Source organism: Staurois parvus, unplaced genomic scaffold (genome assembly GCF_062004578.1).
Source record: "Staurois parvus isolate SC_StPar_1 unplaced genomic scaffold, SC_StPar_1.0 ptg001045l, whole genome shotgun sequence".
Taxonomy (NCBI): Eukaryota; Metazoa; Chordata; class Amphibia; order Anura; family Ranidae; genus Staurois; species Staurois parvus.
In genome coordinates, this window is record NW_028318841.1 from 3,199,827 (window position 1) to 3,226,611 (window position 26,785).

The following is a 26,785-nucleotide window of genomic DNA, read 5'->3' on the forward strand; positions in this document are numbered from 1 at the left end:
TGCACACATGCGGTGTTACCTACACACTCACAAAGACTGTTACTAGGGAACTTTCCTTGTCTTCTCATGTGTGCGAAAAATCATCTGCGCCTGTACAGATGTGACAGGCTCTGCCAGGACCAGAGGGCTGGGCATAGCCCCTACGCATGTCTGCATATGCGCATAATGGTGTAGTCTGAGTGGGGTGCGGAGCCACCTAGGAGGAGGATTGAAGTTCCGCTTTAATTTTGTTGACAGAGTCTCCAATGTGCTTATGAAAAAATACAAAAACAATTGCTTAAAATAAAAAAAGGCTTAAAGTTTGTCATATGGATGGGAATAAAGGTGATAAAGATAGAGATAGGGATTAATATGATCAGTTTTATGCTAGACATCTTATTCTTTAAGTCATATTTATATGTTTTCATCACATGGAAATGGCACTAAAATTGGAGCAGGTGGTTCTAATTAAGACCTACATTTTCATGGACCCTATTCAGTGATAAAGGTCCTGTGACTGTATTTCTTGAATAACTTGTGACTAATCTTATTATATCAGATTCTTTAGGTAATTTATTAAAATATAAAATATCTCCATAGACACTCCTCTATCACATCCGCCTGTCAGTTTTTCAGGCATACCTGATTGGACAGTCCATTCATTCATATAAACCGGTAGATGTAAAAATTGATCTGTTCTCTTCCATGTAGGTGGATCGATCAGAGGACAGTTGGGTGTAAGCACACAACTGATAATTTAGAATGGTCAACTTCAATTGTTCAAACCTTTATCTTTATCTGGTCAGCAGGGAAGTCAGGTGGAAGATGGCGTGCTGAGTTGTGCTGCTGTGTAGCCTGGGAGGGGACCAGAGGGGTCCTACCTCCAGGCTGGAGCCCGAAAGAATGGGAGAAGCAAGTTAACAGAAGGAGCTCCACTGTCCTGTAGTCCACTGTGGAAAGACAGCCTGTTTGCCTTGAAGGAAACCAGCCCAGCAAAAAGCCTGAAAGCAGTTTATCCAAAGTTACAGGACAGAAGAACAGTGCGAGTACCTTTACACCTCCGAGGTCTTCAGGAGAGAGGGCTGCTAGGTGCTATACCCAACAAGTTCTCCCTAGGACAGGGCTTCAATTCTGTTCCAGAATCTTTTGCTCTGGGATACTTTCACAGTCACACAGTCAGATAGATGGGTATTTCCTAGCTGGGGTCTGAAGAGGTTCACTTAGAGAGTATCAGGTGCTCTTCACAGAGACTGAGTTACTGATCCATTGAGAGACTATTGCCACTCCAGAGGGAGTAGAAAGTCCAGGATCTTACATTTATGTACAGAATTTAGGAAGTTTGTCCTCAGAGTATTAGTTTCAAGTCAAGCTGGGATCCCATATACTCCTAGATCCTAAGTTGTTCACCCCTAAATAAAACAAAAAAAACAGGCCCATGGACGGGTTACCGACTCTGAATGGAAGTTGGAAAATGCGTGTTGCCCGACCATGCAGGAAATAGGGGGACCCAAAACTAGCAGCTCTCAAGGGGATAGCGCTACAAAGGCATCACAGCCAAACGACTGTCCTGTGTTGCTTGCATTGCATTAAAACCAGAGCCAGATTAATGGTATGAGATGCAAAGACTTCCAACCCATGAGAAACAAAAGTGGTCCAGAGCATTTGATAAAACCACTTACAAGAAATTACAGATTTATAGAACTGAGATCCAAAATGGGACTAATATAAGGAGTAGTTGTTGAGTGGGAGTGTTGGAATACAATGTACATGTATTTTTGTAGAACGACATTTTTATCAGTATTCAGTAGAGGTATATTCTTCAACCAGTAGATGGCAATGTTTATTAGTTTGTAGCTGCATATATGGTCTTTCTCTATAATAAAGTTTCCTGTTTTCTGTTAACAGAGAAGCAGCAGATAAACACGTGGACTGTGCACTGTCTGTTCTGTAGAGCTACAGTATATACGGAAACTCTAACACCATGCTTTCCAAGTTCTGCGCACCCATCAGTGTTGCCAGATACAGTGGAGAGAGCTGAACATCCATCCACTGTCCTCCCCTTCTTCTTGCAATCCCAGAAGCTATGTGTAAAATGTTACTTCCAAGTCACTGTTTCACTTTCCCCAGCCTGCATTGCCAGGGAAGGATCTAATGCAGAATCTGCTCTGCATTAGATTTATTAGACTCCTGATTTCTCAGTAACCTGTCATCAAAATTAATCGCATAAGGGACTTTTTGTCCCCTATGTGATGAAAAAAAACTGTAAAAAAAAATCCAACCAACATTCCCCTCCAAATTATGAGTCCCCCCACCAACACATACACACGAACATAAATGCACTCATCAGGGGTACTTATACTCAAAAACGTTGATTGACCTACACATGTTACATGTCACCCATTACTCAGGGTTAACGCTAAACTGACGACCTGTAGGGCCTTTTAAAATCGTTGCCTATGGAAAATATAGGTTACTGAAGTTTACTTCCATTTCATGGGTACACACAATTTTAATGTTAACATATTCAGTATTTATTTACTTGGTGCAACCTCATCCTTTATATTTTGCAACAAAATTGGGTAATTTATTGTGTGTGTGCCCTAAAATTAATTTTGTTTTTTTTTTACCGAAATTTTGTGTTTCATAAATCATTGCGCTATTAATGTGTGACATCCAAAAATTGAAACTACAACAATTTTATTCTCTAGGATGTAATATTTTGGGGCTTTATGTAATCTTCACGCCTAAAATGATTTTTTAAATATGTCTGCAAAAACGGCTTTGGAAACGAAAGGGTTAATTTGTTAGTCAGGTCCATCTAAATTTGCTATTGCATCTAAAACTATCCTCTCCTCCAGCTTGGCAATGCTTCTGTCCAAAAGGTGGCTTCACTTCTCCCCCTTCCAGTTTGGACACACCCTAAGACCGGAAGTGTGTTGGAAGTTGAATCAGGAGGTGAAAATGAAGGAAAAAAAGGCTAAAAAAAAGAAAACCAATGCAGCAACTACATTTAATGAAAGGTAAGCTGCAAGGTATTACATTATTCTTCTAGGTACACTTTCAAGATTTCTTGAAAGACAGACACATTAGAGCTTGAGAGGGTCAAACAAGCATTTATGTGAGATGAGTTGACCCCTATTGTCCCTTTTTGGTGCATCACACATTGTAAGGCCTATTAATGACAATGATAGCACATGAAAATGCATGATTGTTAATAACGTGTTTTCACAGGAAGGTGTAAAACCAGCCTAACACTTAACCACTTGCCCACAGGCACGGCGACATACTGGTACATCACCCGTGCACATGCGCACTACCACGTCCTCTGCACACGATCCCGTGGACACAGTGGATTAAGGTGCTCGGTACCCAGCCGCTGTGAGCGCCAGTAGTATCATGTGATCACTATGATATTACGTAAGCAAACTCTCATGAATGGCTTTCATTCATGAACAGCTTGCTAACTGTTGTGATGCTGTGATTGGCCCATAGCTATTACATGGTACCTGGCACCCTGTACCATGTGATTAGCTGTAGCCAATCAGTTAGTTAACAGTAAGCAAGCTGTCAATGGAAATCCATTCATGACAGTTAACTATTGCTTATAACAGTGATCATCACATAGTAAAAAAAGGAAAAATAAAGGTTAAAGTAGAGAAAAATTGTGTTGCTTTTTTTTTTTCACATACTGTCACCAGTTAGTATCTCTAATCACTGCTACACCAGCCATATGATGACGCTGTACTGTACTGCTGACAGTATGTAAAAAAATTTGTGGAAAAAAAAAATTTAATTTCTTTATTTTCTAAAAATTGTAACAAAAATTACAACTTCAAAAAACTCACAATGCCTTTTACTAAATAACCTATGCCTATGACGTCTACTTTCCAGAAAGGGAACATTTGGGGGGAATTTGTACTGTCCTTTTAGAGCCTCAGGAAATGAGATAGGCAGTCAGTACATAAAGATTGATCAATTTTCAAATATATACCATAGTTTATAGACTCTATAGCTTTCACACAGATTAAATAATATACATTGATTTGAATTATTTTTACCAAAGAAATGTAGCAGAATACAAGTTGGCCTAAATTTATGAAGAAAGATTATTTGCAAAATTTTATAACAGAAACTTCTTATAAAAGAGAAAGCGTCTTATTTCAAAATGTTCTGTATTTTCTCATTTATATAGCAAAAAATAGGGAAAAAGTGGTCATTAATTACCTCCAAAAGAAAGCTTTATTTGTGTGAAAAAATTATAAAACTTTCATTTAGGTACAGTATTGCATGACCATGCAATTGCCAGTGAAAGTAGCACAGTGCTGAATAGAAAAAGTGCCCTGGTCATGAAGGGGGTAAAATTTTCCAGAGGTCAAGTGGTTAAGGAATGTGATAAATGAAAATTCAAAAAAAATGTCTTACCTCCTTTTATAGATACCCAGAAAAACTACAGTTATGACTATTATAATGGGAAGAACAACTAAGGCAATTATGGTGATAGTTCTGCTGTTGTCTGTACCTAGAAGATAAGGAATTGTTGTATAAGAAATCTATAAACCAGACATAAAAATACTGTGGGAAATTATTAGTATGAAATTGAACTCCAGGTAAAATACACATACAGTATGTTCACTGCTCCACCTGCCATGAGATTTGTAATTTTAGCCATCCATTCTTATGATACATATCCTTCTGTTAGTCAGAAATATTACTTTGCTACTTCCCAGTTTAGTAGAAATGGTTCATACCTTCCAGTTTAGAGCTTGGGACACCATGGTGCAGATTAGGGATGAGCTTGTGTTTGTTTGAGCCCGGAAGTCAGCTGTCATTCCTGAGCAACTGAGCTGCAGAGGGGAGATTTCCCTTTGAACTAGCATGAAAACTAGATTAGTCATTTCCTCAGTACAGCCCTTTCCTTACCTGCAGCTCATGTGCACAAAGAAAATAGGATGCTTTTGGCATAATTACCTAATATAGTCAATGATGTCACAAGCATCCTTACCCCATTGTATACGTCAGCATGGGGGAATTCCCCTGCCCACAGCTCATTGGCCCAGGAATGGCAGCTGACTTCCAGGTTCGGACAAACCTAAGCTCATCATGTGCAGGTAGGGAGGGGGCTGTTCTCGGAAACTGACTAGACAAGTGCAAAGGTACAGTGCAAATGAATAAATCAATTTATGCATAAAAAAAACACTGCAAGTAAGCATGTAAAATAATTGAATTTTTTGTGCCTATACCTGCAATTTTTTTAATTGGTGACATGGTCTTTTTATTTATTGTGCCACAAGACAGCATCTCAAAGACACACAAATCCACAGAAAAAAGATAATTTTACAAATAAAACTTTTTAATTAGAGCACAACTAAAGTCTCAATTTAAAAGACTGAGCAGACAGGTTCTTTATTGCAGAAGAAATGTACCTACCTGCTCACAATGATCTTTAGAATGTGCACTGAGCTGCAGATTAGTGATGGGTCGAACACTCCCCTGTTAGGCTTGAATGTTTGACCGCAAACCAAACGAAAGTTTGACCGCGAACTTCGAACCTAGGGGACAATTCACTAAGCAGTATCTTACCACATCCGAGTATGTGGTAAGATACAGCACAGCAAAGAAAGGTTGGCATTCAGTAAAAAATGCTACTAAAATACCACATTATTAAGTCATGCAGTATTGTAGTAGTGAAAAGCATGCAGCAATGTATCAGCTGTCAGCGGTGTTCCCTGCTGACAGCTGAATAAAAAAAAAAGAGTTGCCAGTGTAGCAATATGTTATATGCTGTGTATGGCCTCTAGGGGTCTCACTACTTAGATACTGGTACAACTGTGTTATTCCCACTCTTTGGTTGTAGTTCTTATGCAGACACATGTATAATGGCAGCTAGGAGCCAGTAACTAAAAAATAAGCAAAAAAATGGCATGGGGTTCCCCCTCCCCCATACATACCAAGCCCTTCAGGTCTGGTATGCATTTTGAGGGGAAAAATGGCATGGGGTCCCCCCAAAATTCATACCAGACCCTTATCCAAGCATGCAGGCCTGCAGGTCAGGAAAGGGGGAGACGAGTGACCACCCCCTTCCAAACCATACCAGGCCACATGCTCTCAACATGGGGGGGGTGTGCTTTGGGGCAAGGGGTGCTCCCCTCCCCAAAGCACCTTGTCCCCATGTTAATGGGGACAAGGGCCTCTTCCCCACAACCATGGCCGGTGGTTGTGGGGGTGTGCGGGCGGGGGGCTTATTGGAATCTGGAAGCCCCCTTTAACAATGGGGCCCCCAGATCTCGGCCTCCCCCCATGTGAATGAGTATGGGGTACATGGTACCACTACTCATTAACAAAAAAAAAGTGTAGTGTAAAAAATTACAGTAGACGGTCTGCAGTAGATCCAATGTCAAACACGATGCTCGCCACCACTGCCAACCCATAAAGAAAAAATAAATAAAAGTTCCGCTCTCGACGTTGGCTCCTGCCGTCTGACTGCTCCACCAGCCTGACAGTTCTTAAATACCGAAGGGGTGGGGCCACCCTGTGATGTTGTTGGGTGACCCCACCCTCTTGTGACATCATCGACCGGGGCATGCTGGTTGTGCTGTGACTGGCAAAAACATTGCACCTGACCTGTGGTCAGGTGCATTGCTTTAGCTAATCACAATACACTGTCAGAGCGCAGTGCATTGTGGTAGGGGCGGCCGGCGAACGGCCCACCAAATGCCCTTACCGTTTGTGTGTTCGCTGAACACACGATCGGCCGATGTTCGAGTCGAACTTACATTCGACTCAAACATCAAGCCCATCACTACTGCAGATCCTTTGTGCCAAGATAACTGAAATTCTGTACATGCGCAGGAGTGTCCTCATCCTGCACCTGCCCATGAAGATGGCTGTAGCCCAGCACCTGAAAGGAAATGGGTAGGATATGCCAGAGGCGGCGAGGAAGGAAAGGTTGTAAATGAAATATAGACAGAAAACTAATACTCTGTCTGAGCCTAACTTAAAGAAGGATCTCAGTAAAATAGATCTAAACAGATAGAAAATCAGGCCTCCCTTTCCTGGTGTTGGTGATCAGTCGATTAATTATATGAACAGATTCCCACTATGCTTCCTTTGACTGTGGAAAGTGGCAAAGCCAATGATACTGATTTCTAATGAGAAACTGAATGTCCACTGAGCTTATTAAAGAAGTGGACCTGTGTTCACTTTAATCAGCCAATCATGTCCAAGCAAAAATCCATTTTTTTCCCTCCCACATGATTGGGTATTCAAAATAAACACAAGATTGCTGTATTTAGTAGCATTCACTTTGCATAGTGAACAGACCTCTACTCTTTAGTAAATCAAACCCAGTGTGTTTCTTTTTATCATTCCATGTGACCAGCTAGGGGGACTTCTAAATTATAAGAAAATACATAGTATCTTTGATCATAGTTCATTTTAAAAGTGGTCTATACATGCTGCTCTGACTGACCTATACAAGCCATTCAACCTGTACATGAAAGATCACGTCATGTCATGAGAAAAACATGGATGCTGTCATCTTGAGCCACCAGCTTTAATATTCTGACTTGCTGACCCAGAAAAATTATGAAGATAAGGATTCCAGACACTTTTCTGATTTCCTCACCTGCATACTCATTCCAGGTCAGTTATTCAAAAAAATTAAAGCTCATTTACAAGAAACTTGAAAACTATCACTTGTAGAGGGGCTGCACCTGCACTGCAAGGGTAATTGTAATTGCTCATTAAGATCTAGGGCAGAGGTCTCCAAACTGTTTTCCGGGGACCGGATGCGGTCCTTTGCCAGCCTTTAACCGACCCTTGGGGCACTATTCCTCTGAATGATACAAGGCATATTCCTTCCACTGACACCAATAATGGTGCACTATTTCTTCCACTGATACCAATGTTGGGTTACTATTCCTTCCACTAATACCAATAATGGGGCAATACTCTTCCTTTTACTGACTACCAACCCTGAAGCCATGTTTATTCTCCATGATGCTGCGCCCAGGACATTTTCTATCCCTACTGACCACAATTCGGCCCCCCTAAAGCCTGAGGTACAGTAAACTGGCCCTTTGAATGAAAAGTTTGGAGACCTCTGATCTAGGGGAACAAAAAAGCTTTACTTGTCCAATCCTCCGCTTCTCTCCTGTTAGACTAGTCCCTGTAACCTTCTCCCTCCCATCCTCTTCTGGTCTAGAATTCTGACATCATCAATATTACAGGAGGGTCCATACCCCCGGCATTGGGCATGTGGAGAAGTGCACACCTCGTGCGGGTAAACCTTTAAAAATCAAAGTATTAAAATAAAAAATGGTAGCTACAAGCCTTGAGAAAGGAGGACACACCCTCAAAGCATGTAGCCACATCCACCCCACAATGGAAGAGACCTATATGAGCTCAGTAACAGCAGACTGTGACGGGCAATTGAGCCCAGTGCATAGATGAAATGTTTGCCTTCCTTCAACCTGTCAGCATGCGGTGAGAGATTCAAATATCATACTGATTAATCACTAGACATGACTGACCATGATGTGAAGGGTTCTACAACTTTAGCAAGATAGGACTGCATTCAAGGCACTTTTAACCTATGATATATTTGAGTACCAGCATTGTGGATTTTAATTATTTGATCATTAAAGCCTTAACTGCGCAAGGTGTGTGTTTTCCTGGTTTTCTCTTATTTGTATTTTGTTCAGATCCTGTGCATTCCCTTGTGCATAGTGCAATCGGGAACAGCTGCAGAAGACTTTGCTTCAGTCCTTATCAAATACTTGAGATTATATTCAGATACTCATCAATCATCATGTGCTCAATTTTTCTTTTTAACTTTTTTGTTTGTTAATGTAAACAATGATCCTATCCTGTATACACAGAGCTAGCATACAATATATCAGTGAGCCACTGTCATCTTGCTTGGATGGTCTGCTGCTAATTTAATGGTGATTAGGGAACCTAAAAAACAATTCCCTCTTCCGTAAAGCAGTTTTTTATAAAACCTGTAATCTCCTTGCTCCAGTCACTCCAAAATCCATTGTTGCCAGGTCTTGCTCTTACTTTCACAGCATAGTTATCAGAAAGAACGTTGAGTATTTCAGTGTTTAAGTCTTCTATGTCCTAGCAGGTAATGAATGACAAGGGATTGAAAAGTACATTTCTGCTAATAAGACATTAGCATAAGACAATGTCAAACTACCATAGATAATTCAATAAGAAAGTGTAGTAATCGTCAATAAAATCAGATAGGTATATGACACTGCACTATTAAGCCTACCAATGCATCTGTTGAATTTGCTGAAGAATAAAATGGTAAAATATAGTAACCAATAAATAAAGTAACCAATCATTTTTTAAACTTGTACAAAATTCCATTTAAAAGAAAAAAAAGTCTTTTAAAACCTACAATTAGTTTTCTTCGGGAAGACAGCTCTGCAACAGTCTGACATTTAAGAAGATTTAATGTAATGTAAAGATGTAAAGCAATAGTCACACAACTAGAAGTGGCGGGTATAAAACTCCACTTTTTGGATTTTAGAGATCTTACTTATTTTGGCACAAAAAGAAATTAGAACTTACTTCACTGTCCTCCCAGGAGTCTGTTTACCAATCAGTTGGACGCACCATTCTCTTTCAGAGGGTTCACCTGCAAAACACCCTCTACTTTGACTTGCTAACTTGCTATCCCATAATGAGGTAAAGCTTATAAAACTCGACATATGATCTTTTAAATCCCTGTGGATGAGGATTTAACAGATCACATTAGAATTTATTAGAAAATGTTATACCTTATGAATACTGTCAGTGAAGAGGTCTCCAAACTTTCTAAACAAAGGGTCAGTTTATTGTCCTTCAGACTTTACAGGGACTGGACTGTGGCCTGCGGGAGTTGAAAATGTTCTAGCTTCAGTGGGAGTGATTTTTGGCATTAAATAATTCAAATCATAGTGTGAAGGTTCCACAGTCAGTGATGATTTGGGGAGCCATGTCTCCTGCCGGTGTTGGTCAGCTGTGTTTTACCAAGTCCAAAGTCAGCACAGCCCTCTACCAGGAAATTCCAGAGCACTTCATGCTTCCCTCTGCTGACCAGCTTTATGGAGATGCTGATTTCATTTTCCAGCAGGACTTGGCCCACACTGCCAAAAGAACCAATACCTGGTTTAATGATTATGGTATCACTGTGCTTAATTGGCCAGCAAACTCGCCTGACCTAAACCTCATAGAGAATTTGTGGGATATTGACAGGATGAAGATGAGAGACACCAGACCCAACAACGCAAACGAGCTGGAGACTGCTATCAAAGCAACCTGGGCTTCCATAACATCTCAGCAGTGCCACAGGCTGATCACCTCCATGCCATGATGCAGTAATTAATGGAAAAGGAGCCCCGATCAAGTATTGAGTGCATACTATACTTTACATAAACATCTTTTTCTGTAAGCCAACATTTCTGTATTAAAAATCCTTTTTTTATTGGTCATATGTAATATTCTAGTTTTCTGAGTTACTGAATTTTGGATTTTCACTTGCTGTAAGCCATAATCATCAAAATTAAAAGAAAGAAATACTTGAAACATTTCACTCTGTGTGTAATGAAGCTATATGATACTGTATATGAGTTTCACTTTTTGAATTGAATTACTGAAATAACAACTTTTTAATGATATTCTAATTTATTGAGATGCACCTGTATATAGTGATACCTAAGGGGGAATCTGAAATGAATGTATTCTAGTTAGTGGAGCATAGACCAATTGTTGGTAGGAGGCAGAAGAAAAACACAGGAAGCAAGAAAAGAATGGAGGGGAAGTGGGAAAGGCAGGGAAGTGGGAGTATGGTGAGATAGAAATGTAAAGTTGGTGGAGAGGGGATAAGGTGGATCCACCCAGGATTTATCAGTCATTAAAAGAGGAGATAAAATGGAGCAGTTGTTCTATAAAGAAAATGAAGGGGGAATGAGGCTCACATCAAGGGTCCTGAACTCATCCATAAAGGTAATCCAAGGCAGCTGATTATTCTCGAAGGCCTTAAATGTATCACGATACTGAGCTATCAATTCTCCTATTCTCATTAGTCAACAAATCTCAGCTACCCCTTCTAAAATGGTAGGGGTTGTGGTGGTATTTCAGTGCCTGGGTATTAAGGCTCTGGCCGTGGTAAGAAAAAAGTGGAGCAGTGATATTTTAGGTGAAGATAGCTGAAGATAAAGGGAATATCAAGAGGAAGGCTAGTTTGAGTGTAAAGGCATTGGTAGCTGTGGTTAGAGATGAGTGAATTATTCAAAAATTCGATTCGGCTGATTCGGCGAATTCGCGGAATAAATTTGATTCGAGTCGAATATATTCGCTGAGAATTTAACTTATAAAAAGGGTGTTTCTAGGCTTCAGAGAGCCTTTATATTAGTGCAGAACACTGTACCTTTAATTTAAATGCCCTTGGAGTCTGCTGGGGAAGAGAAATAATACTGTCAGTCAGTATGACATGCAGATGAGTGCCGTCGATCTTAGAATCACCGCACACTTCACTCATTTGGGCAGTCACGGGGCCAAAACCAGAGTGTGGAGCCACAGTGTGGCGGTGGAGGCAGCAGCAATGGGAGGCCATACAGCACCCTATGAAAAAATGGAACCCACCAGCAGTGTGAGGAGACCTGAAAGTGGCACATGGCAGAGTGTGGCGATGGAGACAGCAGCAATGGGAGGCCGTACAGGGACCCATGACACACTCTGGACCTGGCAGCAGCATGAGGAGGCGGTACAGGGGCCCATGACAGATTACGGGCCTGGCAGCAGCATGAGGAGTCGGTACGGGGGCCCATGGCAGATTACGGGCCTGGCAGCAGCAATGGGAGGCCATACAGCACCCTATGACAAAATGGAACCCACCAGCAGTGTGAGGAGACCTGAAAGTGGCACATGGCAGAGTGTGGTGATGGAGACAGCAGCAATGGGAGGCCGTACAGGGACCCATGACACACTCTGGACCTGGCAGCAGCATGAGGAGGCGGTACAGGGGCCCATGACAGATTACGGGCCTGGCAACAGCATGAGGAGTCGGTACGGGGGCCCATGGCAGATTACGGGCCTGGCAGCAGCAATGGGAGGCCCGTAATCTGCCAGCACCCTATGACAAAATGGAACCCACCAGCAGTGTGAGGAGACCTGAAAGTGGCACATGGCAGAGTGTGGCGATGGAGACAGCAGCAATGGGAGGCCGTACAGGGACCCATGACACACTCTGGACCTGGCAGCAGCATGAGGAGGCGGTACAGGGGCCCATGACAGATTACGGGCCTGGCAGCAGCATGAGGAGTCGGTACGGGGGCCCATGGCAGATTACGGGCCTGGCAGCAGCAATGGGAGGCCGTACAGGGACCCATGACACACTCTGGACCTGGCAGCAGCATGAGGAGGCGGTACAGGGGCCCATGACAGATTACGGGCCTGGCAGCAGCATGAGGAGTCGGTACGGGGGCCCATGGCAGATTACGGGCCTGGCAGCAGCAATGGGAGGCCCGTAATCTGCCAGCACCCTATGACAAAATGGAACCCACCAGCAGTGTGAGGAGACCTGAAAGTGGCACATGGCAGAGTGTGGCGATGGAGACAGCAGCAATGGGAGGCCGTACAGGGACCCATGACACACTCTGGACCTGGCAGCAGCATGAGGAGGCGGTACAGGGGCCCATGACAGATTACGGGCCTGGCAGCAGCATGAGGAGTCGGTACGGGGGCCCATGGCAGATTACGGGCCTGGCAGCAGCAATGGGAGGCCATACAGCACCATATGACAAAATGGAACCCACCAGCAGTGTGAGGAGACCTGAAAGTGGCACATGGCAGAGTGTGGCGATGGAGACAGCAGCAATGGGAGGCTGTACAGGGACCCATGACACACTCTGGACCTGGCAGCAGCAAGAGGAGGCGGTACAGGGGCCCATGGCAGAGTGGCGAAGCGTAAGCAGCTTAAATTGAAGGCCATACAGAGGCCTATGTTAAAAATAATAACATGTTTGGGGCATGATTCATGGCGGATTTAGTCAGTTGTGTCAGGAACTGGTGGTTTGAAATCCAGACTAATCCACGCCTGATTCATTTTCACAAACGTGAATCTCTCCACACTTTGGGTGGACAGTCGTGTCCTCCGCGGAGTTACAATACCTCCTGCCGCACTAAACACGCGCTCCGATGCCACGCTACTGGCCGGGCATGACAGCCTTTCAAGGGCAAATTCAGCTAGTTGGGGCCAAAGGTCAAGTTTCGTTGCCCAGTAGTCAAGGGGATTGTCTACCTCGGTTGGCAGGGTGCTGTCCAAGTAGGCCCAAGCCTGTTGTTTGAGGTCCTGCTCCAGGTCCACCTGATGCTGCTGCTGCTGCGGCTGGTTAGTAGTTTCCTCACTGCGCTGGTGAAGAAAGCTACTCATCATCGACTGCAGACTGAGGCAGCCGCTGCTGGTGGAGCTGCCACTGCTCCTACCACCCCACCCCTCCCCTGTTGCCATGGCAGCGGAACGCGAGCGCATAGGGCCCACAGTGTCTGAGGATGGACGTTGGCGCAGAAAGGCAGAGACCAACTGACTACATAGGTGGTTTTTATAGTACGTTATTTTGGCCTCCCTCTCAGCAGGTGTGAAAAAGGCCACCATTTTTGAACGGTAGCGAGGGTCCAACAAGGTGGACAGCCAAAAGTCATCCCTCTGTCTGATGGTTATTATTCGGCTGTCGCTACGCAAGCAACCGAGCATGCTATGGGCCATTTGTGCCAAGGAATGCGAGGGACTCCCTGCCTCCATCTCCACAGCATACTGCCACGGTGCGTCTGGGTCCTCTGTCTCCTCCTCCTCCTCTACCAGATGCTCCTGCTCCTCCACTCCTGTCCGCTGAGTGGAAAAACCACCCATTTCACTCAATAATTCCTGAGCACCAATGTCCTCCTCTACCTCCTCCTCTTCTTCCTGTCCTGCCCCCACAGGGGTCATGTGGCGTTGAGATCTGTGCGCCACGTCTACCGCACCCTGACCTGCCATTGTTAACAGCATTTGTTCCAGGACGTGCAACAGAGGAATGACGTCGTTCATCCCATAGTCCTGCCGACTCACGAATAGCGTGGCCTCCTCAAAGGGCCTGAGCAAGCGGCAGGTGTCACGCATGAGCTGCCAATGGCTGACATCTAAGTTACACAGGGGAGTACATTTATCCGCTTGTAACATCAGGAAATCGGTGATGGCCTTTCGCTGTTCGTAAAGGCGGTCTAACATATGTAGGGTTGAATTCCACCTTGTTGCAACGTCACAGCATGAGGAGTCGGTACGGGGGCCCATGGCAGATTACGGGCCTGGCAGCAGCAATGGGAGGCCTGTAATCTGCCAGCACCCTATGACAAAATGGAACCCACCAGCAGTGTGAGGAGACCTGAAAGTGGCACATGGCAGAGTGTGGCGATGGAGACAGCAGCAATGGGAGGCCGTACAGGGACCCATGACACACTCTGGACCTGGCAGCAGCATGAGGAGTCGGTACGGGGGCCCATGGCAGATTACGGGCCTGGCAGCAGCAATGGGAGGCCCGTAATCTGCCAGCACCCTATGACAAAATGGAACCCACCAGCAGTGTGAGGAGACCTGAAAGTGGCACATGGCAGAGTGTGGCGATGGAGACAGCAGCAATGGGAGGCCGTACAGGGACCCATGACACACTCTGGACCTGGCAGCAGCATGAGGAGGCGGTACAGGGGCCCATGACAGATTACGGGCCTGGCAGCAGCATGAGGAGTCGGTACGGGGGCCCATGGCAGATTACGGGCCTGGCAGCAGCAATGGGAGGCCCATAATCTGCCAGCACCCTATGACAAAATGGAACCCACCAGCAGTGTGAGGAGACCTGAAAGTGGCACATGGCAGAGTGTGGCGATGGAGACAGCAGCAATGGGAGGCCGTACAGGGACCCATGACACACTATGGACCTGGCAGCAGCATAAGGGGTCGGTACGGGGGCCCATGGCAGATTACGGGCCTGGCAGCAGCAATGGGAGGCCCGTAATCTGCCAGCACCCTATGACAAAATGGAACCCACCAGCAGTGTGAGGAGACCTGAAAGTGGCACATGGCAGAGTGTGGCGATGGAGACAGCAGCAATGGGAGGCCGTACAGGGACCCATGACACACTCTGGACCTGGCAGCAGCATGAGGAGGCGGTACAGGGGCCCAAGACAGATTACGGACCTGGCAGCAACATGAGGAGTCGGTACGGGGGCCCATGGCAGATTACGGGCCTGGCAGCAGCAATGGGAGGCCCGTAATCTGCCAGCACCCTATGACAAAATGGAACCCACCAGCAGTGTGAGGAGACCTGAAAGTGGCACATGGCAGAGTGTGGCGATGGAGACAGCAGCAATGGGAGGCCGTACAGGGACCCATGACACACTCTGGACCTGGCAGCAGCATGAGGAGTCGGTACGGGGGCCCATGGCAGATTACGGGCCTGGCAGCAGCAATGGGAGGCCCGTAATCTGCTAGCACCCTATGACAAAATGGAACCCACCAGCAGTGTGAGGAGACCTGAAAGTGGCACATGGCAGAGTGTGGCGATGGAGACAGCAGCAATGGGAGGCCGTACAGGGACCCATGACACACTCTGGACCTGGCAGCAGCATGAGGAGTCGGTACGGGGGCCCATGGCAGATTACGGGCCTGGCAGCAGCAATGGGAGGCCCGTAATCTGCCAGCACCCTATGACAAAATGGAACCCACCAGCAGTGTGAGGAGACCTGAAAGTGGCACATGGCAGAGTGTGGCGATGGAGACAGCAGCAATGGGAGGCCGTACAGGGACCCATGACACACTCTGGACCTGGCAGCAGCATGAGGAGGCGGTACAGGGGCCCATGACAGATTACGGGCCTGGCAGCAGCATAAGGAGTCGGTACGGGGGCCCATGGCAGATTACGGGCCTGGCAGCAGCAATGGGAGGCCCGTAATCTGCCAGCACCCTATGACAAAATGGAACCCACCAGCAGTGTGAGGAGACCTGAAAGTGGCACATGGCAGAGTGTGGCGATGGAGACAGCAGCAATGGGAGGCCGTACAGGGACCCATGACACACTCTGGACCTGGCAGCAGCATGAGGAGGCGGTACAGGGGCCCATGACAGATTATGGGCCTGGCAGCAGCATAAGGAGTCGGTACGGGGGCCCATGGCAGATTACGGGCCTGGCAGCAGCAATGGGAGGCCCGTAATCTGCCAGCACCCTATGACAAAATGGAACCCACCAGCAGTGTGAGGAGACCTGAAAGTGGCACATGGCAGAGTGTGGCGATGGAGACAGCAGCAATGGGAGGCCGTACAGGGACCCATGACACACTCTGGACCTGGCAGCAGCATGAGGAGGCGGTACGGGGGCCCATGGCAGATTACGGGCCTGGCAGCAGCAATGGGAGGCCCGTAATCTGCCAGCACCCTATGACAAAATGGAACCCACCAGCAGTGTGAGGAGACCTGAAAGTGGCACATGGCAGAGTGTGGCGATGGAGACAGCAGCAATGGGAGGCCGTACAGGGACCCATGACACACTCTGGACCTGGCAGCAGCATGAGGAGGCGGTACAGGGGCCCATGACAGATTACGGGCCTGGCAGCAGCATAAGGAGTCGGTACGGGGGCCCATGGCAGATTACGGGCCTGGCAGATGACGACGAGGCTGCCAAGTGCGATCAGCCTCATCATCATCAATTAGGGTCTCCGCCTCACTACTAGCCCCCTCGGCTGCGTGTGGGTCAGGAGACAGACCTGTCTCTAGACCGGCTACCGAGCCACTCTCCTCGCCAGTACTTCTTCGCCTGGCTGCTGAAGAGGCGGATGTCTCCCCCCGTTCCTGACCGCCCTCTGTTAGCTCTTCCTCACTGTACAGTGGGGCTGAGCCCACAGCATGCGATACTTCGCTTGGTGAGGGAACACCAAAGGACAGGGGCAGGTAGAGGACACGTGATTTCAGTGGGCTTGCTCCCGGGCCATGCCAACTAACGGTTGTGTCTGACGTACCCACCGACCGTTGGCTGTAGGTGTCAGAGGTGACCTGGGAAGAGGAAGACGACCGAGCCAACCAATCGATGATGGCAGGGTTGTCGGTGGAGACACGACCGCTGGATGACACCGGGAGCACTGGCCTCTGGCTGCGACTAGTCCTGCCTCGACCCCTTCCTCTGCTGCCACGTCTGCTCGCTCCTGAAACATTGCCTCCTCTGCCACTCCTCTGCGTGTTGTCTGACATACTCTTTAATTCAACGATTCTGTGTCCCTGAGTAACGATTCTGTGTCCCTGAGTAACGATTCTGTGTCCCTGAGTAACAATTCTGTGTCCCTGAGTAACAATTCTGTGTCCCTCAGTAACGATTCTGTGTCCCTCAGTAACAATTCTGTGTCCCTGAGTAACAATTCTGTGTCCCTGAGTAACGATTCTGTGTTCCTGAGTAACGATTCTGTGTCCCTCAGTAACGATTCTGTGTCCCTGAGTAACAATTCTGTGTCCCTGAGTAACAATTCTGTGTCCCTCAGTAACGATTCTGTGTCCCTCAGTAACGATTCTGTGTCCCTGAGTAACAATTCTGTGTCCCTGAGTAACAATTCTGTGTCCCTGAGTAACGATTCTGTGTCCCTGAGTAACGATTCTGTGTCCCTCAGTAACGATTCTGTGTCCCTCAGTAACGATTCTGTGTCCCTGAGTAACGATTCTGTGTCCCTGAGTAACGATTCTGTGTCCCTCAGTAACAATTCTGTGTCCCTGAGTAACAATTCTGTGTCCCTGAGTAACAATTCTGTGTCTGTCCCTGAGTAACAATTCTGTGTCCCTGAGTAACAATTCTGTGTCCCTGAGTAACAATTCTGTGTCCCTGAGTAACAATTCTGTGTCCCTGAGTAACGATTCTGTGTCCCTGAGTAACAATTCTGTGTCCCTGAGTAACAATTCTGTGTCCCTGAATAACAATTCTGTGTCCCTCAGTAACGATTCTGTGTCCCTCAGTAACGATTCTGTGTCCCTGAGTAACAATTCTGTGTCCCTGAGTAACAATTCTGTGTCTGTCCCTGAGTAACAATTCTGTGTCTTTCCCTGAGTAACAATTCTGTGTCCCTGAGTAACAATTCTGTGTCCCTGAGTAACGATTCTGTGTCACTGAGTAACGATTCTGTGTCCCTGAGTAACGATTCTGTGTCCCTCAGTAACGATTCTGTGTCCCTGAGTAACAATTCTGTGTCCCTGAGTAACGATTCTGTGTCCCTGAGTAACGATTCTGTGTCCCTCAGTAACAATTCTGTGTCCCTGAGTAACGATTCTGTGTCCCTGAGTAACAATTCTGTGTCCCTGAGTAACAATTCTGTGTCCCTCAGTAACGATTCTGTGTCCCTCAGTAACGATTCTGTGTCCCTGAGTAACAATTCTGTGTCCCTGAGTAACAATTCTGTGTCTGTCCCTGAGTAACAATTCTGTGTCTTTCCCTGAGTAACAATTCTGTGTCCCTGAGTAACAATTCTGTGTCCCTGAGTAACGATTCTGTGTCACTGAGTAACGATTCTGTGTCCCTGAGTAACGATTCTGTGTCCCTCAGTAACGATTCTGTGTCCCTGAGTAACAATTCTGTGTCCCTGAGTAACGATTCTGTGTCCCTGAGTAACGATTCTGTGTCCCTCAGTAACAATTCTGTGTCCCTGAGTAACGATTCTGTGTCCCTGAGTAACAATTCTGTGTCCCTGAGTAACAATTCTGTGTCCCTGAGTAACGATTCTGTGTCCCTGAGTAACAATTCTGTGTCCCTGAGTAACAATTCTGTGTCCCTGAGTAACAATTCTGTGTCCCTCAGTAACAATTCTGTGTCCCTGAGTAACAATTCTGTGTCCCTGAGTAACAATTCTTTGTCTGTCCCTGAGTAACAATTCTGTGTCCCTGAGTAACAATTCTGTGTCCCTGAGTAACAATTCTGTGTCCCCGAGTAACGATTCTGTGTCCCTGAGTAACAATTCTGTGTCTCTGAGTAACGATTCTGTGTCCCTCAGTAACAATTCTGTGTCCCTGAGTAACAATTCTGTGTCTGTCCCTGAGTAACGAATCTGTGTCCCTGAGTAACAATTCTGTGTCCCTGAGTAACAATTCTGTGTCCCTGAGTAACGATTCTGTGTCCCTAAGTAACGATTCTGTGTCCCTAAGTAACGATTCTGTGGCCCTAAAGTCTCTTTTGCCCTAACTCTGTCCCTAATACAGACAGGTCTGTCTCTCTTGAATGACCGGAGGCTAATGGAGATTTGTAAGATGGCCGCAATTTATAGGTCCACCATTACACAGTGCTGGCTGGCTGGCTGCTGATTGGCTAATGCGATCACATGTCATGAATGAATGCATTATGGGTCAGTGCGCCTTGTCTGCGCGCCTTCCCAGAGATCCCCGCTCCGTCGCCACACATGTCGCCGCCATTTTTGGGAAAATTCGATTCGTGCATCCGTAGTTTGCTAATTTTCGGATTCGGCGCGAATCGAATTTTTCCTGATCTTCGAAACGAATTCCACTTCGCCATGTTCGATTCGCTCATCTCTAGCTGTGGTGACCTAAGTGTGTATATGGGCTGTCTAATCCCAAAAGAGTTTAAGCAAGTGACATTCCCACCAGATGTGGGTTGAAGTGTCAGTGGTGGAGTGGCAGTGCTAGCAAAGGTTGGGTGTACTTGGGAAATGTTAGGACAATTTATGTGGGGACCTATCACAGTGAGTTATTAGATAAAAATTGTGTTTAGCATTTATTAGCAAGGCATCTACTGATTGTGTAAGCCTCTTACCGTTATATATTCTTCATTTTCAGTAGTTGACCTTCTGTAGGCAACCTCATATACCAGGCTTTCATTCACATGTGGTGTATTCCAACTTATAATTAAACCTTGATTTGGAGTCCTGTATATATAATATATTGTCGGAGGTCTCAGTTTTACTAAGAAGAGTGAAAATATCTCCATCATTACAGTTGTTCATATCATTAAAGTGGTAGAAAACATCACATAGTAACTTGTACCTACAGGTAAACTTATAATAAAGCTCCTAGATTGTAAGCTCCAAGGAGCAGGGCCCTCAAATCCCTCTTGTATTGAACTGTATTGTTGCTGTATTGCCTCCCATTATATTGTAAAGCGCTTAGCAAACTGCTATATAAATCCTGTATAATAATAATAATAATACCTGTAGGTACAAGGAATATCTCCTAAAAGTGCACCATTTAGGAGATGTGCACTATTTCTGCAGCCGGTAATGTCACTGGCTCATTTGTACGGCACTCTGAAGGGATGGCATACCGAGTATGCCATCCCTTCAGAGCTCTGAGCTGCAACCTTGACTCGCATGTGCATGCACAGGAGTGACATCATTGCATTTCAGCCATTAAAACGCCCGGAGCCCACGAGCCCAGACGGAAGATCAGGTATAGATGGAAGCCTTTTCAATGGTGACAGAGCGCCACTGGGGAGTGCATACTAGAACAATATATAGTGTCAAAGCAAGTGAGCGCTAGAAAGAATCTGAAAGCAGCTAGCACAAATGGTGAACCTACTAAATCCACAAATCAACATACAATCATAAAGAGTGCAGTGCTACACTCTTTATGATTGTATACTAGCACAATATGCTCTTAACTTGCAGGGATCTTTCCTTTTTTTCTATGCTGACTTTACTACCGCTTTAACTTTTAGAGTATAGCTATTTGAATACTTGAATGTTTACCTGAATAAAAAAAACTTACCAATAGAATTGGCACGTCTAAACAAAGTGAAGGGCTTTATGTTCTTAGACCTGTCTGTTACCACAATTAGAAGTTCAATCTGATCGTCAATGGATTTTTTCAGTTGGAATTGGCATCCAACATTCAAGCCATCTCCGTTAGTGATATACGAATGACAGCCATTTCCAGCGTCTATTAAGTTCTCCAGCCTAAATAACCAAAGAGTATACGTTGGCATATGATTTTAACAGGTATTCTGACATAGGTCCAAAACATACTGAAATGTTTGAGGTACCTCAGGAGCATTACTAATTGGTAAAGCAATTGTTTCAGCTTGTGATTTTTTTTAAAGTACACCTAAACCTTTACATAATGACCTTATTCCATAAAATCCCATTGTTACCTTTCATTGATCGGTCTTTTCAATTCAGTGCTGCTGATCCCCTCCAAATGCTTTCAGCCATTTCCTGCCTACATGCACTTGTCCTAGCATCAGCTGCACGTCAGTGCCCTGGCTACCTGATAGTGATAATAGTGAGCCATGCTCGATGTGTGCCGGCACGGCCACTTTTAGATTTAACTGAGGGGTACATGTGGCATGGCGGCACAGTGGCTTAGTGGTTAGCACTTCTGCCTTGCAGTAATTGGGTCATGGGTTCAGTTCCCAACCATGGCGCCTCCTGAATGGAGTTTGCATGTTCTCCCTGTGTTCGCGTGGGTTTCCGCCGGGTACTCCAGTTTCCTCCCACACTCCAAAGACATGCTGGTAGGTTAATTGGCTCCTGTCTAAATTGTCCTAGTTTCATCCCTGGCCACACGGGATTTCCTGCATGGTAGGGGTTGGGGAAAGACCTGGCAACCTACCCTGTAAAATAATTGCTAAGAGAATGCATGGAAAAAGTCACTTACGAGTGACGGTCCATGCAATTGCCAAGGGTCGGATACGACTGAATGGATAGATAGACATGTGGCATAAACTAGACACGGTAAAAGATGGAAATAGTTTAAACCTTGTCTTTGGGAAAAGCAAACTCAAATACACTGGCTTAGGACCTTAATTAGAAGAAAATCTACTATTCTGGTTATGATAAAAAGATGCCAGTGCAGCCTAACATGCATCTGATGACTACTGTCGTTGTAAGTAACATACAGTACTAAAAGAAAAATACAATAGTTAAAATAATTAAAAAAAGGTATTTAAATATTTTTTATTCCTTTTCTTCATTTGTCAACTTATAAAAAACAAGTAAGGAATTTTGTAAAAGCACACACAAAAGCCTTGTTTGTATTTAATGTATGTATGTATGTAAAATGTAAAACCTATTTAGTAGAGCAGTTTAGTGACAGAAGTAACTGACAAATACTGTTGATGCTTAATTTACCCTGGACATCTAGGCTTCAATTACCTCTGTCCACTAAAAGGTTAAAGGAGTTCTATAATGGATTTCATTCAATTAGGTTTTAGCATTTTTGAAGTTTATACTTTTTTATTAAAACTGTTTTATTACTATACATATCCATTGTTTGTTTTCACATAACCATTTAATATATGACAAAAGATTCCCAAAGCACTATGGGTTACTAAAGAGTGCAACAGTCAGCTTGCCTATGGACTTGGTGTTCTTGAAGTCTAGGACTGAGCCCTCTGATAAGGAATGTGTCTCTGCAACTGGTAACTCAGATGTGCATGAACATTTCATTTTCTTCACCTTCTGATCTCTTAACTGTTTTTTTTCAGCATGGGGAGAGCAATGAAAGAAACCTACAGCTCCATCTGCTGGTTGAATAAAAGACTGCACAATAATCACATGCAATATTTCACATTTACACAACTAGAAACAGTTTTTAATGACGTTCCTTTTAGTCCTGACATAATAGGAAAAGAATGTACAGGACCACTATACTTTCCCTTTAATAGAGAATAATGCAGATAGGGCTTGAGTATCATATGTAGCCTTATCAGGACAGGCACAAATGTAGACATGTACTTGTAACATAACTTACTCTGCTGGACCATTGTATGGTTTGTTCTTATCCTTCGCCCTGCATAACAAATTAAAAAAAGAAAAAACATTTAAAGAGCACATCAATATTGTTATGGTATATATTGCTAATACAATTTAAATAAATCAACATTTTATATTGATTTTCATAATTCCTTTTATTATATAATTATTTATTTCTATATATTATGTATATTTTTTTCTATTATATATATATATATATATATATATATAAGCATTATTGTTATGATTTATTCATTTTTTGCATTACTTATTTACTATATTCTTGCCACCTCATCATATAGTTTTTCTTTTTTACCAACCAGTAATGCAAGCTGTAGTTAACATTGGCTGGAACGATTTCAGCAGGCTGCCATGTGCAGGTGACATACTCCAGATGGTACCAAACACAACTTAAATTTCTCACTGAAGTGTTTCCTTCACCTGTTAATAAAATTAAGAGAGTAACATAACAATAGAACCTAAATAGAAAAAATATTAATATACAGAGTATTAATCTGAATCATTGTTATCTGATTAAAATACATACAGAATAAAGGCAAAGCTTTCATTTATACAATACTTATAAGGCTTCAGGAGTAGAAGTACATCACTGTCATTTTGGAATTCTCAGTGTGTTTTAAAGGGATTTCCAGTTTTTGGATACCTCTGAGTGTTTAAAACTCTTTTGGGATGTATCTATAAAAATTAAAGAGCTATTTGTCCTGTGAATCTACATTTATTCTGTGCAAATGGGAGCAAACTCAGATGTTATTAGGTTATTTTCTCTTCAGGTTTATTCATACAGAAAAAAGTAAATCAGGAAAATACTGCATTATGACCATCAGCTGGAGCAGATAATAGGAAATAAATACTTATTTCCTTTGATCATCAGCTCAATCCAATGGCCATAATGAGTGTTTTGTCCTTGCTACATGTTTTCCTGTGTGTAATTCAACATGCAGCTAAACCCTCCTATACTGCAATAAGCCATACTGAATGTGATCCCGAAGCTTTATTAACAAAACAGGGTGAGGTGAAAATAATAAGAAAAACAGATGAAAAATACATAGAAACAATGTAAGAACATACAGAAAACGCAATAAATAGTTAAGCTATAGATGGCGACAAGTGATTCTCACCAGCGATGCTGCCTTTAGGGGATGCAAAAGGATGCATGTTTTAGTCCAACAAGTGCTCTTATATCTGGCTCCTTCTCTCCCAGTTTCTAAGATGGAGTCTGAGCTTCCAGAATGCACCTCCATCTATTTCCTCTCTCTCAGAATTATGGGAGTATTTATTTAAATTGGAACTTCAGTCATTTTATATACTTGGCTTTGTTTGCATGGTCTCCTCCTCTTTTGCAAGAAATGGAACATAAGACATTTTTTCTCTGCCTAAATACCTTTTTCTATGCTTCCTCTCTTTCCCCAGTGTCATTCACCTAGGCAATTGACATGTCCTGTGGTCCGGCCACAGATCCCAGGAGTCTTTGGGCTTTTTTTTTCTCCCTTAGAGGAGAGAGCAGGAGGCAGGCTGGAGAAAGGCTAGAAACGGGCTGAAGGATGGCTTGAGGCAGGCTGGAGGATGGGTTGAGGGCGGAGATGAAATCCTGCATCAGAGGAAGAGAGACTTTGCATAGTGCGCAGTTTCAGCAGCTATAGGCTTTGAGCACATGTGAGATTACAGGCTTGTGGGGGGAGCAACAAAGGAAATATACCGGAACAGAGTTTCCAGGAATTGATTTGCCCACAGTTGAAATGGCTGCATACAGGACGTCAGTAAGTAAGAACACAGGAACATTTTTATATAGAAAGAGCAATGTTTATTAGCATGAAACTTGCTAATAGGATTGGCACTATTTTAAAAGCCTGAAAATTATTTTTTATTAATTTAGAAGGTTTGCCTGGAGTTCCTCTCTAAACAGTTCCTAGTTTCTGTAAAACTAGTGATCAAATTTGATATTGCAGGCAGGACAGGCATAACATATTTCCCTGCTGGAGGCAGAACATGCAGTATTTTCCCTAATCACTCTCATTTTAATGAATGAGTAACATTCAACCCGGAGAGACAATAGCCTAATAACATTATGCTCATTCGCACAGAAGGAAAGTACATGCAGTTTCATGGGACTAATATTTCAGCAATTGATTTTATAATTTCACCCCTTTCCTAATAACATAGCTTATCCTGGTGCTTCAGTGGCTGCTTGCGGTTTCAGAACCCATGTAGAGTACGGCCCACTGGTGAGATCTGGAACTTCATCTCTTTCATGCTGAAGAAATGACACTTTGAATATTTTATTTTATATGGGGATAGCAATATAAAGGTTCAGTGTAGACCAGTGAATAAAAAAGCAGTGGTTGTTTTGAGCACCATACTTTTGGAACCAGAGGTCTTGGCACATTGAAATTTGGAGAATTATGGAATGATTTCAGCCTAGTGGTAAGATACTACTGTTTTTGTCAGGATAATATTTGTTAAGACAAAAAGACTATGTTTAGGGAATACATTTAGGGGTAATGCCAAGGTTTGCAAGATGTTTTGTGGATTACTTTTTTTGCTGTGATAAACTTTTTTTTGGGTGTTAAAACTGAACTCCAGGCAAATCAGCTAAATACAGAGATGAAATGCATATAATAAGGGAGCTGGTTTACCTGCTAAAGAATATGTCCATTCAGTCCTGAGATTTGTAGAGCTCTGCTAAACATAACTTGGTGGATTACACTTGTTAAAGTGGACCATCACCCCAAAAAAACAAATTATTTGCAGCTGACTCCAGCCCCTTCCCTCTCCCTCAATTAGTATATATGTACACACAGTATGTAGGGATCTGCTGCCCTCTACTGTCTGTATATGTAAGTGGCTGTGCTAGTTAATTACCACATAGTTGGTTATAGACAGCTACTCTCTGTCCCAGCTAGCTGAGCCAGAAACCCCAATTGAAGGACTGTGATGTTTTTTTAATGTGGATTTTCGAGGATGTAGAGACAGAATTGAGATAAACTGAGACAACCTTATATGCACAGGAGCTGCAGCTGCTGTTGCTGTATTTCACCCAGACCAGAAGCAGAGACTATTAGGTAATTATTCCTATGTTCTGATAGTTTAACAAAAGCTTCCCATAGCTTGAATCCTTGTAACAAACATTTTTTACCTATTATTGTTAGGTTAGGTTTTACCTGTTATTATTTCACAGTGCCAGATAGCAAGGTCTGTGCTACTGTATGTGTGTAGTGGTCTCCTTCTAGTATATTAGTTGGTGAACCTATTTAATGCAACAGATCCTTTTAATGTTGTTAATCCTGTCCCTTTTGGTCTAGGATTCTTTGGCTAGTTTTAGCTCAGGGCTCAATAGCAAACAGAAACCAGAGATATTCCTTGTGTCAGAGGGACAGGGAGGGTAGAAGAGCAGGAGGGGTTTATCTATATATAAAAAATGATTTCCTAGTGAACAAGATGGACGACATTGAAAATGGGGTATGGGGTGAGGTGAAATCCCTGTGGGTGGAACTCCAAAGGGAAGAGCCAACTGGAAAAATAATAGTGGAGGTATGCTGCAGTCCTCCTAATCTGAAGGATAAGGAGGAGTTGGATCTCCTATCTCAGTTATAAATGGCAGGGAGGCAGGACAATGTCATCACAATGGGGCACTTCAACTATCCAGACATTGACTGGGCGGAAGGAAAAGCTCACTCATATAAGGTTCGTCATTTCTTAAATGTCTTACAGGACAACTGCATGAGCCAATTGGTGGATTCCCCGACTAGAAAAAAATGCATTGCTAGATCTGTTAGTTACAAATAACACAGATCTGGTGGTCACTGATGTGGAAATATGAGAAAACATGGGAACCAGCAATCACAGGGCAATTACATTCAGCATAAATCATAGGATAAGGAGGTACAAGGGTAGTACACATACATTAAACTTCAAGAGAGCCAACTTTTCTAAATTACGCTCAGCACTACAAGGTAGTAAATGGGACCAAATCCTTAAATCATTGAACACTGAAGAAAAATGGGAGTACTTTAGGAACATAAAAAATAAGAGTATCATC

The 26,785-nt window shown here is 44.0% G+C and overlaps 2 protein-coding genes across 4 annotated transcripts in view; one reads left to right on the forward strand and one right to left on the reverse strand.

Annotated features, from left to right (window-relative positions):
• The window catches only part of LOC149440923 (uncharacterized), a 145,717-nt gene extending 135,159 nt beyond the window's left edge, over positions 1-10,558 (forward strand). For all 3 annotated transcript variants that reach the window (XR_016307464.1, XR_016307463.1, XM_089657955.1), the window contains exons 2-3: positions 2,838-2,999; positions 10,225-10,558. Coding sequence is in view for 1 of the 3 variants with exons in the window: in XM_089657955.1 (XP_089514081.1) it covers positions 2,838-2,999; positions 10,225-10,342 (280 nt within the window). In the remaining 2 variants the exon portion in view is untranslated. The remainder of the gene's footprint in view (positions 1-2,837; positions 3,000-10,224) is intronic.
• Positions 1-26,785, reverse strand: part of LOC149440924 (interleukin-13 receptor subunit alpha-1-like) — a 63,664-nt gene that overhangs the window by 14,970 nt on the left and 21,909 nt on the right. The window contains exons 5-10 of the mRNA XM_089657956.1: positions 23,049-23,169; positions 22,727-22,765; positions 20,744-20,931; positions 19,794-19,942; positions 8,982-9,099; positions 4,402-4,498 (exon numbers count right to left, since the gene is read on the reverse strand). Of these exons, the coding sequence (XP_089514082.1) occupies positions 4,402-4,498; positions 8,982-9,099; positions 19,794-19,942; positions 20,744-20,931; positions 22,727-22,765; positions 23,049-23,169 (712 nt within the window). The remainder of the gene's footprint in view (positions 1-4,401; positions 4,499-8,981; positions 9,100-19,793; positions 19,943-20,743; positions 20,932-22,726; positions 22,766-23,048; positions 23,170-26,785) is intronic.